Source organism: Salmo trutta, chromosome 23 (assembly GCF_901001165.1).
Source record: "Salmo trutta chromosome 23, fSalTru1.1, whole genome shotgun sequence".
Classification (NCBI taxonomy): Eukaryota; Metazoa; Chordata; class Actinopteri; order Salmoniformes; family Salmonidae; genus Salmo; species Salmo trutta.
Genome location: NC_042979.1, coordinates 48,747,896 through 48,761,788, shown reverse-complemented (window position 1 = coordinate 48,761,788; position 13,893 = coordinate 48,747,896). Strand labels below are relative to the sequence as shown.

Here is a 13,893-nt window from a genome sequence, read left to right as displayed (position 1 = left end):
CTGACAAAATGTGTCATTGTAGTTTCTATTCTGATCTTCTGTATCAATGTCTTTGCTACAATGTTTCAGCCCTGTTTTCAGATCCATGGACAGGGTCCCCTATACATTGTTTCAGCCCTGTTTTCAGATCCATGAACAGCATCTCTAGAAACCAAGGTTTTGGAACTATCAACCATTGCTTGTGTAGTTTTGCATTCCATGGTAGTCGATGTGAATAGAACTAACGACCAGAGAACGCCTAAAATGCACTTGACAACCAGTGTTAGTGAGCGCAGCATCACGTTTTGTTGACAAAATGGATGGTTTGGGAAAGAATATTGCTTTTTTTAATGCTGGTAACCCGTTGTGTGAAAGCAGTCCATGTGTTATGACGTTTGTATCATGGCTGTGGTGGTCTACTTGGCTTCACCTCGTGGCCATGACCACGTCACAGACATTATACTAATCCCATAACACACGGCCTCTCATGTATTATTGCTTAAGTATCTTATCCTATTGTATCCTATTGTATTGTGTCCTATTGTAAACAGATTCCCTTCGGGGCAGTAAAGGTTTTTAATCAATCAATTCGAATTGTATCATATTGTATCTTATTGGATTTAATTGTATTTTATCCTATTGGATTGTATTGTATCAGATTCTAATGTCTTGTATTGTATCATATTGGATTTAATTGTATCAGATTGTATCCTATTGGATTTAATTGTATTGATTCCTATTGGATTTAATTGTATCGTATTGTATCCTATTGGATTTAATTGTATCAGATTGTATACTATTGGATTTTATTGTATCGGATTGTATTGTATCAGATTCTAATGTATTGTATCCTATCATATCGTACTGTGTGATATCTGGTTGGTCAATGGCTGGACTGCCAGTTCTAGATGTACTGTCTTGTCCCTGTGCCTCTAGCTTGTGGTCCAGGGTTCTATGGGGCTGGCTGCAGGCTGACGTGTGAGTGTGGTGACATGGGAAAGTGCGACCGTTTCCGTGGCTGCGTGTGTAAGGGACGACACGGTGCTCGCTGTGAAAGAGAAGGTAAACGATTTTAAAGGTTTTTAAAAACGTAAGTTCAAGCTGATTGATTGATGGATTGAATTGAATGATTGATTGTTGTTGATGATGTTGTTGTTGATGAGGATGTTGCTTATAGACAGGGCGCCTGTTGTGGTCAGTAACCTGATCGATACAGAGTTAAACGCTGGGATTCACCACATCGTGAACTGTAGCGCCACGGGTCAACCAGCACCATTACATGGAGAGATCATCCTACTCAAACCAGACACAACCAGAATATATGTAAGTGGTAGTCTGGTCCCAGATCAGTTAGTGCTGTCTTGTCAACTCCTACGGTCATTGTCACTCCCAGGCTATGTAAGAGGTAGTCTGGTCCCAGTTCAGTTAGTTATTTTAGTTGTATAGATGTGTATCGTTAAGTAGATGGAAGTGAATTTGATGATGGAAAAAATCATTAGCATTAGCTATTATTAGCAATCACTGCATTTAGCCATATCTTCTAATCAAATGCTTAAATGTATAATTTTCCTAGGCATTTGACACTGATATGGTGGATGATCAGACCACGTCTACGTTTAGGGTTGATAAGATCACTGAACGAGATACTGGTCGTTGGATCTGCCAGGTGAAAACTACAGCAGGGCAGGCACAGAGAGACTTCATGGTTATTGTCCAAGGTAAGAAAATCACAAAATCAAATTTCTCCAAAACCCAGATTATTCCTAGTTTTAGACTACAGTACTTTCAATGGATAATCTCCATTGAGAATGATTTTTAGTCTGGGTCTGGGAAACTACGTCCCATAAGTATTTTGTGAATGTGAATTGGGTCAGTTGTTTCTTCTCTTCCTCTCTCTCTCTCTCTCTCTCTCTCTCTCTCTCTCTCTCTCTCTCTCTCTCTCTCTCTCTCTCTCTCTCTCTCTCTCTCTCTCTCAGTCCCTCCAAAGCCCCAGAACCCTCCCATGTTGAACGGCAGTGGTCCGCATCACCTGGTTGTGTTGGTCAATAAGGAGCCGTATACAGGAGATGGACCGGTGACCTCTGTCAAGGTCATCTACAAGCAGGTCAATACCTCTGTATGGAAGACCGTTGAAGGTAGTGTACACCACAGACATGAACTCTTACCTGTACTGTACACCACAGACATGAACTCTTACCTGTACTGTACACCACAGACATGAACTCTTACCTGTACTGTACACCACAGACATGAACTCTTACCTGTACTGTACAATACAGACATGAACTCTTACCTGTACTGTACACCACAGACATGAACTCTTACCTGCTGTTACCCAGTTCTAGCCTACATTTCTTATTCTACACATAAAGCCAAAGCCTGGGCCTGTAAAGCCTGGGCCTGTAACATTTGGGCCTGTAAAGCCTGGGCCTGTAAAGCCTGGGCCTGTAACATTTGGGCCTGTAAAGCCTGGGCCTGTAACATTTGGGCCTGTAAAGCCTGGGCCTGTAAAGCCTGGGCCTGTAAAGCCACACATTTTTTTGTGATTACAATCTTGTGTCATCGCTACAACTCCCCAATGGGCTCGGGAGAGTCGAAGGTCGAGTCATGCATCCTCCAAAACATGACTTGCCAAACCGCGCTTCTTAACACCCGCCCGTTTAACCCAGAAGCCAGCCGCACCAATGTGTCAGAGGAAACACCATTCAACTAGACCGCGATGAGCCCAGTGGCCAAACCCTTGTCTAACCCGGACGACGCTGGGCCAATTGTGCGCCACCCTATGGGACTACCGGTCACGGCCGGTAATGACCCCCAGGCTGTAGTGATCGAACCCCAGGCTGTAGTGACGCCGCGGTGCCACTCGTGCATAGCCTTTTCGATCATAATGAATAAGGTTTTATGGGTAAGGGGGGGGACCTGAAGCACCCCTCTTGAATATGGACCCTGGTCTCAGAGGTTATATAATGATGTGCTAAATGATATTCCTGTGAGCTTCAGTTTCCTGAAACTTCATCCCACTAGTTGTTATTACGACTGAACAATTAGAATGATGTCGTCTCCCTGAGGGATGTTATTGTGTTACTGCTTCCAGAAGGTTCTCTTCCTGTGTTCTTCCAAGTATTACTTTCTTTGTACGTTTAGAAACTTTTGTCAACATCATCACACGGAGTCATTGATGCATGTGAGTGATGAGCACCCTCTCTCTCTCCCCCTGTCTTTGTGTTCAATTCTCGGGCCGACTCTCTTCTCTGTATACATCAATGATGTCGCTCTTGCTGCTGGTGAGTCTCTGATCCACCTCTACGCAGATGACACCATTCTGTATACTTCTGGCCCTTCTTTGGACACTGTGTTAACAACCCTCCAGACGAGCTTCAATGCCATACAACTCTCCTTCCGTGGCCTCCAACTGCTCTTAAATACAAGTAAAACTAAATGTATGCTCTTCAACCGATCACTGCCCGCCCGTCCAGCATCACTACTCTGGACGGTTCTGACTTAGAATATGTGGACAACTACAAATACCTAGGTGTCTGGTTAGACTGTAAACTCTCCTTCCAGACTCACATTAAACATCTCCAATCCAAAATTAAATCTAGATATTTAATCCTATATCGCAACAAAGCATCCTTCACTCATGCTGCCAAACATACCCTCGTAAAACTGACCATCCTACCGATCCTCAACTTCGGTGATGTCCTCTATAAAATAGCCTCCAACACATCCGTTTTGTCACCAAAGCCCCATATACTACCCACCACTACAACCTGTATGATCTCGTTGGCTGGCCCTCACTTCATACTCGTCGCCAAACCCACTGGCTACAGGTTATCTACAAGTCTCTGCTAGGTAAAGCCCCGCCTTATCTCAGCTCGCTGGTCACCGTAGCAGCAACCACCCGTAGCACGCGCTCCGGCAGGTATATTTCACTGATCACCCCCAAAGCCAATTCCTCTTTTGGTCGTCTCTCCTTCCAGTTCTCTGCTGCCAATGACTGGAACGAACTGCAAAAATCTCTGAAGCTGGAGACTCATATCTCCCTCACTAGCTTTAAGCACCAGCTGTCAGAGCAGCTCACAGATCACTGCACCTGTAAATAGCCCATCTATAAATAGCCCATCCAACTACCTCATCCCCATACTGTATTTATTTATTTATCTTGCTCCTTTGCACCCCAGTATCTCTACTTGCACATTCATCTTCTGCACATCTACCATTCCAGTGTTTAATTGCTATATTGTAATTACTTCGCCACCATGGCCTATTAATTGCCTTAACTCCCTTATCTCACCTCATTTGCACTAACTGTATATAGACTTTTTGTTTTCTTTTTTTTACTGTATTATTGACTGTATGTTTTGTTTATTCCATGTGTAACTTTGTGTTGTTGTATGTGTCGAATTGCTATGCTTTATCTTGGCCAGGTTGCTATTGTAAATGAGAACTTGTTCTCAACTAGCCTACCTGGTTAAATAAAGGTGAAATAAAAAATAAAATAAAAGTCTCTCTCGCCCGCCCTCCCGCCCTCCCTCCCTCCCTCCCTCCCTGTCTCTCTCTCTCTCTCTGTTCTCTCTGTCTCTCTCTCCCGTTCTCCCCATCTCTCTCTCTCCCCCTCTCTCTCTCTCCCTCTCTCCCCCTGTTTCTCTCTCTCTCTCTCTCTCTCTCTCCCTCTCTCCCCTGTCTCTCTCTCTCTCTCCCTGTCTGTCTCCCTCCCCTGCCTCCCTCTCTCCCTCTCTCTCTCTTTCCCCCTGTCTCTCTCTCTCTCTCTCTCTCTCTCTCTCTGTCTTTCTCTCCCTCTCTGTCTCTCTCTCTCTCTCTCCCTTTCTGCTTGTCTCTCTCTCCCCTGCCTCTCTCTCTCTCTCAGTGGTTGGCCCAGTGGTGAAGCTAGAGAACCTGTCTCCGATGACCCACTACACCACCTTCGTCCAGCTGAGTCGCCATGGCGCCGGAGGGGCGGGGTTTCCCGGGCCAGAGGCCAGCTTCTCCACACAGATGCTTGGTGAGAACTATAGAAGAACCCAGAAGAACTATAGAACTAGAATGGCTTGGTAAAAATTATATAATTAAAATTAACTAACACTGTAGTTTTGTGGTAAGTACCACCCTAGTAACTACCCTAGGAACCACCCTAGTAACTACCCTAGGAACCACCCTAGTAACTACCCTAGGAATCACCCTAGTAACTACCCTAGTAACCACCCTAGTAACTACCCTAGGAACCACCCTAGTAACTACCCTAGGAACCACCCTAGTAACTACCCTAGGAACCACCCTAGTAACCACCCTAGGAACCACCACCCTAGTAACTACCCTAGTAACTACCCTAGTAACTACCCTAGGAACCACCCTAGTAACTACCCTAGGAACCACCCTAGGAACCACCCTAGGAACCACCCTAGGAACTACCCTAGGAACCACCCTAGTAACTACCCTAGGAACCACCCTAGTAACTACCCTAGGAACCACCCTAGTAACTACCCTAGGAACCACCCTAGCAACTACCCTAGGAACTACCCTAGGAACCACCCTAGGAACCACCCTAGTAACTACCCTAGTAACCACCCTAGCAACTACCCTAGGAACCACCCTAGGAACCACCCTAGGAACCACCCTAGGAACCACCTTAGGAACCACCCTAGTAGCTACCCTAGGAACCACCTTAGGAACCACCCTAGTAGCTACCCTAGGAACCACCCTAGTAACCACCCTAGGAACCACCCTAGTAACTACCCTAGTAACTACCCTGGGAACCACCCTAGTAACTACCCTAGGAACCACCCTAGAAACCACCCTAGTAACTACCCTAGGAACCACCCTAGTAACTACCCTAGGAACCACCCTAGTAACTACCCTAGGAACCACCCTAGTAACTACCCTAGGAACCACCTTAGGACCCACCCTAGTAACTACCCTAGGAACCACCCTAGCAACTACCCTAGGAACCACCCTAGTAACTACCCTAGGAACCACCCTAGCAACTACCCTAGGAACCACCCTAGTAACTACCCTAGGAACCACCCTAGTAACCACCCTAGTAAACACCCTAGGAACCACCCTAGTAACTACCCTAGTAACTACCCTAGTAACTACCCTAGTAACTACCCTAGGAACTACCCTATGAACCACCCTAGTAACTACCCTAGGAACTACCCTAGGAACCACCCTAGTAACTACCCTAGTAACTACCCTAGGAACCACCCTAGTAACTACCCTAGTAACCACCCTAGTAACTACCCGAGGAACCACCCTAGGAACCACCCTAGGAACTAACCTAGGAACCACCCTAGTAACTACCCTAGGATCCACCCTAGGAACCACCCTAGTAACCACCCTAGTAACTACCCTAGGAACCACCCTAGGAACCACCCTAGGAACTACCCTAGTAACCACCATAGTAACCACCTCAGTAATCCACCTCAGTAACTCACCTCACCTCAGTAACCCAGACGCTGGGTAGGAACCATCCCATTCTCTTTAAAATCCGACCTCAGGTGAACATTAGCAAGGGAATTGATCTGGACATTACTAACGACACATGGAGGCCTTACAGAAACCTGACTTACTGCCTCTGAGTTATAGTGCGTTCGTAAAGTATTCAGACCCCTTGACTTTTTCCACATTTTGTTACGTTACAGCCTTATTCTAAAATTGATTAAATAAAACAATTTCCTCATCAATCTACACACAAAGTGAAAACATATTAAAAATAAAAAACAGAAATACCTTATTTACATCAGTATTCAGACCCTTTGCTATGAGACTCGACTTGTTCACATTGATCATCCTTGAGATGTTTCTACAACTTGATTGAAGTCCACCTGTGGTAAATTCAATACCTGTTGTAAATTCAATTGATTGGACATGATTTGGAAAGGAACACACCTGTCTATATAAGTTGACAGTGCATGTCAGAGCAAAAACCAAACCATGAGGTCGGGGGAATTGTCCGTAGAGCTCCAGGACAGGATTGTGTCGAGGCACAGATCTGGGGAAAGGTACCAAAACATTTCTGTAGCATTGAAGGTCCACAAGAACACAGTGGCCTCCATCATTCTTAAATTAAAGAAGTTTGGAACCACCAAGACTCTTCCTAGAGCTGGCTGCCCGGACAAACTGATCAATCTGGGGAGAAGGGCCTCGGTCAGGGAGGGGACCAAGAACCCGATGGTCACTCTGACAGAGCTCCAGAGTTCCTCTGTGGAGATGGGAGAACCTTCCAGAAGGACAACCATCTCTGCAGCAATCCACCAATCAGGCCTTTATGGTAGGGTGGCCAGACGGAAGCCACTCCTCAGTAAAAGGCACATGACAGACCGCGTGGAGTTTGCCAAAAGGCACCTAATGGACTCTCAGACCATGAGAAACAAGATTCTCTGGTCTGATGAAACCAAGATTGAACTCTTTAGCCTGAATGTCAAGCGTCACTTCTGGAGGAAACCTGGCACCATCCCAACAGTGAAGCATGGTGGTGGCAGCATCATGCTGTGGGGTTGTTTTTCAGCAGCAGGGACTGGGAGATTAGTCAGGACAAGTCTCTGAATGTCCTTGAGTGGCCTGCCCAGAGCTCGGACTTGAACCCGATCGAACATCTCTGGAGAGGCCTGAAAATAGCTGTGCAGCGATACTCCCCATCCAACCTGACAGAGCTTGAGAGGATCTGCAGAGAAGAATGGGAGAAACTTCCCAAATACAGGTCTGCCAAGCTTGTAGCATCATACCCAAGAAGACTCGAGGCTGTAATCGCTGCCAAAGGTGCTTCAACAAAGTACTGAGTAAAGGGTCTGAATACATCACATCAAATCAAATCAAATGTTATTAGTCACATGTGCCGAATACAACAGGTGCAGACTTTACAGTGAAATGCTGAATACAACAGGTGTAGACCTCAGTGAAATGCCAAATACAACAGGTGTAGTAGACCTTACAGTGAAATGCTGAATACAACAGGTGTAGACCTCAGTGAAATGCCAAATACAACAGGTGTAGTAGACCTTACAGTGAAATGCTGAATACAACAGGTGTAGTAGACCTCACAGTGAAATGCTGAATACAACAGGTGTAGTAGACCTTACAGTGAAATGCTGAATACAACAGGTGTAGTAGACCTCACAGTGAAATGCTGAATACAACAGGTGTAGTAGACCTCACAGTGAAATGCTGAATACAACAGGTGCAGACCTCACAGTGAAATGCTGAATACAACAGGTGTAGTAGACCTCACAGTGAAATGTTGAATACAACAGGTGTAGTAGACCTTACAGTGAAATGCTGAATACAACAGGTGTAGTAGACCTTACAGTGAAATGCTGAATACAACAGGTGTATTAGACCTTACAGTGAAATGCTGAATACAACAGGTGTAGTAGACCTCACAGTGAAATGCTGAATACAACAGGTGTAGTAGACAACAATACGGATAAGAATAAGAAATAAAAGTAACAAGCAATTAAAGAACAACAGTAAAATAACAATAGTGAGACTATATATACTTACCCAAGGCATTTCACTACCAAATCAACTGACCTATGGCAGGATCCCAGTCTATCTGAATGATCGGCTATGAAAAGCCAACTGACATTTACTCCTGAGGTGCTGACCTGTTGCACCCTCGACAACCGCTGTGATTATTATTATTTGACCCTGCTGGTCATCTATGAACATTTCAACATCTTGGCCATGTTCTGTTATAATCTCCACCCGGCACAGCCAGAAGAGGGCTGGTCACCCCTCATAGCCTGGTTCCTCTCTAGGTTTTGTCCTAGGTTCTGGCCTTTCTAGGGACTTTTTCCTAGCCACCGTGCTTCTACACGTGCATTGCTTCCTGTTTGGGGTTTCAGGCTGGGTTTCAGTACAGCACTTTGAGATATCAGCTGATGTAAGAAGGGCTTTATAAATACATTTGATTTGATTTGATATCCCTGACCTCAAGAATCTTTTTCTCTCTCTCTCTCTCTCCCCATCTTTCACTCTCTCTCCCCTAACCCTCCCACTCCTTCAGATCACCCACTCCCCTCAGGGGTGAGGCTTGTTCCTGTATCCCAGACATCCCTGGGCCTGTCCTGGGACCGTGTCATTGGGTCTGGGTCTCCCAAGGAAGACTGGACCTTCCAGGTAAGAGGTCTCAGTTGGTTAAAGCTCTAGAAACACCAGGGTCGTGGGTTCTATTTCTGGCTAGGGTCACATACACAAAAACATTTTACTAAGAAGCCTTGTCCGATCCAGAACGGATGGCCCATAGGGCAGGAGTTTATCTCCTATTTCTGTAGAGTGAACCAGAACGGCCCATAGGGCAGGAGTCCATCTCCTGTTTCTGTAGAGTGAACCAGAACGGCCCATAGGGCAGGAGTCCATCTCCTGTTTCTGTAGAGTGAACCAGAACGGCCCATAGGGCAGGAGACCATCGCCTGTTTCTGTAGAGTGAACCAGAACGGCCCATAGGGCAGGAGTCCATCTCCTGTTTCTGTAGAGTGAACCAGAACGGCCCATAGGGCAGGAGTCCACCTCCTGTTTCTGTAGAGTGAACCAGAACGGCCCATAGGGCAGGAGACCATCTCCTGTTTCTGTACAGTGAACCAGAACGGCCCATAGGGCAGGAGTCCATCTCCTGTTTCTGTAGAGTGAACCAGAACGGCCCATAGGGCAGGAGTCCATCTCCTGTTTCTGTAGAGTGAACCAGAACGGCCCATAGGGCAGGAGTCCATCTCCTGTTTCTGTACAGTGAACCAGAACGGCCCATAGGGCAGGAGTCCATCTCCTGTTTCTGTAGAGTGAACCAGAACGGCCCATAGGGCAGGAGTCCATCTCCTGTTTCTGTACAGTGAACCAGAACGGCCCATAGGGCAGGAGTCCATCTCCTGTTTCTGTACAGTGAACCAGAACGGCCCATAGGGCAGGAGTCCATCTCCTGTTTCTGTAGAGTGAACCAGAACGGCCCATAGGGCAGGAGACCATCTCCTGTTTCTGTAGAGTGAACCAGAACGGCCCATAGGGCAGGAGTCCATCTCCTGTTTCTGTAGAGTGAACCAGAACGGCCCATAGGGCAGGAGACCATCTCCTGTTTCTGTAGAGTGAACCAGAACGGCCCATAGGGCAGGAGTCCATCTCCTGTTTATGTACAGTGAACCAGAACGGCCCATAGGGCAGGAGTCCATCTCCTGTTTCTGTAGAGTGAACCAGAACGGCCCATAGGGCAGGAGACCATCTCATGTTTCTGTAGCGTGAACCAGAACGGCCCATAGGGCAGGAGTCCATCTCATGTTTCTGTAGCGTGAACCAGAACGGCCCATAGGGCAGGAGTCCATCTCATGTTTCTGTAGCGTGAGGCAGCTTGATGTTCCAGTACACCTCCTGGACAGGACACTAGTCTATCACAGGGCTTCAGATAAACATGATGTATATTTATATTTATCTATTTTGCTCCTTTGCACCCCATTATTTATATTTCTACTTGGCACTTTCTTCTACTACAATTCTACCATTCCAGTGTTTTACTTGCTATATTGTATTTACTTTGCCACCATGGCCTTTTTTTGCCTTTACCTCCCTTATCTCACCTCATTTGCTCACATTGTGTATAGACTTATTTTCCTACTGTATTATTGACTGTATGTTTTGTTTACTCCATGTGTAACTCTGTGTTGTTGTATGTTGTCGAACTGCTTTGCTTTATCTTGGCCAGGTTGCAGTTGTAAATGAGAACTTGTTCTCAACTTGCCTACCTGGTTAAATAAAGGTGAAATAAAATAAAAAATTATTCCATTCTCAGGTGGAATGTGTTCCGAGCTCTGACCCTGGGAATGTGAAGATTTACCAGATCCCCTCCAACTTGACAGGCGTCCAGCTGACAGGTGAGGAGGACTGAACTGACATACTGTACTCTAATATTGTCATGAATTTACTGTACTGACATAGTGTACTCTAATATTGTCATGAATTTACTGTACTGACATAGTGTACTCTAATATTGTCATGAATTTACTGTACTGACATAGTGTACTCTAATATTGTCATGAATTTACTGTACTGACATAGTGTACTCTAATATTGTCATGAATTTACTGTACTGACATAGTGTACTCTAATATTGTCATGAATTTACTGTACTGACATAGTGTACTCTAATATTGTCATGAATTTACTGTACTGACATAGTGTACTCAAATATTGTCATGAATTTACTGTACTGACATAGTGTACTCTAATATTGTCATGAATTTACTGTACTGACATAGTGTACTCTAATATTGTCATGAATTTACTGTACTGACATAGCGTACTCTAATATTGTCATGAATTTACTGTACTGATATAGTGTACTCTAATATTGTCATGAATTTACTGTACTGACATAGTGTACTCTAATATTGTCATGAATTTACTGTACTGATATAGCGTACTCTAATATTGTCATGAATTTACATCATGTTTTTAGGACAGTAAGGTAATGGGTTTGTTGTTTTCTGACAGAGCTGAAGCCCAGACACAAGTATGAGTGCAGGGTGAGGATGATGACAGTGTCAGTGGGACAACACATCCAGCCTGTCTCTGCATGGACACTCAGCAACGGTAAGACCTGGGAGGAGAGTAGCTGGGGAACACTTAAGTCTGTTCTCTCACACTATATATATATATATATATATATATATATATATATATATATATATATATATATACACAAAAGTATGTGGACACCTCTTCAAATTAGTGGATTCTGTTATTTCAGCCACACCCGTTGCTGACAGGTGTATAAAATCGAGCACACAGCCATGCAATCTCCATAGACAAACATTGGCAGTAGAATGACCCATACTGAAGAGCTCAGTGACTTTCAACGTGGTACCGTCATAGGATGCCACCTTTCCAACAAGTCAGTGTGTCAAATGTCTGCCCTGCTAGAGCTGCCCCGGTCAACTGTAAGTGCTGTTATTATGAAGTGGAAACATCTAGAAGCAACAACGACTCAGCCGCGAAGTGGTAGGACACACAAGCTCTCAGAACGGGGCCGCAGAGTGCTGAAGCGTGTAGCATGTAAAAATCGTCTGTCCTCGATTGTAACACTCACTACCGAGTTCCAAACTGCCTCTGGAAGCAACGTCAGCACAATAACTGTTCGTCGGGAGCTTCATGAAGTGGGATTCCATGGCCAAGCAGCCGGATCACCATGCGCAATGCCAAGCGTCGGCTGGAGTGGTGTAAAGCTTGCCGCCACTGGAATCTGGAGCAGCGGAAACGCTTTCTCTGGAGTGATGAATCACGCTTCACCCTCTGGCAGTCCGATGGACTAATCTGGGTTTGGCGGATGCCAGGAGAATGCTACCTGCCCGAATGCATAGTGCCAACTGTGAAGTTTGGTGGATGAGGAATAATGGTTTGGGGCTGTTTTTCATGGTTCGGACCCCTTAGTTCCAGTGAAGGGAAATCTTAACACTACAGCATACAATGACTTTCTAGACGATTCTTTGCGGCAACAGTTTGGGGAAGGCTCTTTCCTGTTTTAGCATGACAATGCCCCCGTGCACAAAGCAAGGTCCATACAGAAATGGTTTGTCGACATTAGTGTGGAAGAACTTGACTGGTCTGCACAGAGCCCTGACCTCAACCCCATCGTGCTCCTTTGGGATGAATTGGAACGCTGACTGCTAGCCAGGCCTAATCGCCCAACATCAGTGCCCGACTTCACTAATGCTCTTGTGTCTGAATGGAAGCAAGTCCCTGCAGCAATGTTCCAACATCTTGTGGAAAGCCTTCCCAGAAGAGTGGAGGCTTTTATAGCAGCAAAGGGAGGACCATCTCCATATTAATGCCCATGATTTTTGGAATGAGATGTTGGACGAGCAAGTGTCCACATAATATTGGTAATGTACAGTCGTGGCCAAAAGTTTTGAGAATAACACAAATATTAATTTTCACAAAGTCTGCTGCCTCAGTTTGTATGATGGCAATTTGCATATACTCCAGAATGTTATGAAGAGTGATCAGATTAATTGAAATTAATTGCAAAGTACCTCTTTGCCATGCTAATGAACTGAATCCCCATAAAACTTTTCCCCTGCATTTCAGCCCTGCCACAAAAGGACCAGCTGACATCATGTCAGTGATTCTTTCGTTAACACAGGTGTGAGTGTTGACGAGGACAAGGCTGGAGATCACTCTGTCATGCTGATTGTTATTCGAACTCAGACTGGAAGCTTCAAAAGGAGGGTGGTGCTTGGAATCATTGTTCTTCCTCTGTCAACCATGGTTACCTGCAAGGAAACACGTGCCGTCATCATTGCTTTGCACAAAAAGGGCTTCACAGGCAAGGATATTGCTGCCAGTAAGATTGCACCTAAATCAACCATTTATCGTCTCATCAAGAACTTCAAGGAGAGCGGTTCAATTGTTGTGAAGAAGGCTTCAGGGCACCCAAGAAAGTCTAGCAAGCGCCAGGACAGTCTCCTAAAGTTGATTCAGCTGCAGGATCGAGGAACCACCAGTACAGAGCTTGCTCAGGAATGGCAGCAGGCAGGTGTGAGTGCATCTGCACGCACAGTGAGGCGAAGACTTTTGGAGGATGGCCTGGTGTCAAGAAGGGCAGCAAAGAAGGCACTTCTCTCCAGGAAAAAAATCAGGGACAGACTGATATTCTGCAAAAGGTGCAGGGATTGGACTGCTGAGGACTGGGGCAAAGTCATTTTCTCTGATGAATCTCCTTTCTGATTGTTTGGGGCATCTGGAAAAAAGCTTGTCCGTTGATGACAAGGTGAGCGCTACCATCAGTCCTGTGTCATGCCAACAGTAAAGCATCCTGAGACCATTCATGTGTGGGGTTGCTTCTCAGCCAAGGGAGTGGGTTCACTCACAATTTTGCCTAAGAACACAGACATGAATAAAGAATGGTACCAACACATCCTCCGAGAGCAACTTCTCCCA

The 13,893-nt window shown here is 45.5% G+C and overlaps 1 protein-coding gene across 3 annotated transcripts in view; it reads left to right on the top strand.

The window, feature by feature from the left end:
* LOC115160173 (tyrosine-protein kinase receptor Tie-2) overlaps positions 1-13,893 on the top strand; it is a 74,231-nt gene that overhangs the window by 36,975 nt on the left and 23,363 nt on the right. For all 3 annotated transcript variants that reach the window (XM_029710554.1, XM_029710553.1, XM_029710557.1), the window contains 8 exons: positions 916-1,041; positions 1,157-1,302; positions 1,553-1,697; positions 1,956-2,114; positions 4,847-4,981; positions 8,981-9,093; positions 10,748-10,829; positions 11,449-11,547. In XM_029710554.1, the coding sequence (XP_029566414.1) occupies positions 916-1,041; positions 1,157-1,302; positions 1,553-1,697; positions 1,956-2,114; positions 4,847-4,981; positions 8,981-9,093; positions 10,748-10,829; positions 11,449-11,547 (1,005 nt within the window). The remainder of the gene's footprint in view (positions 1-915; positions 1,042-1,156; positions 1,303-1,552; positions 1,698-1,955; positions 2,115-4,846; positions 4,982-8,980; positions 9,094-10,747; positions 10,830-11,448; positions 11,548-13,893) is intronic.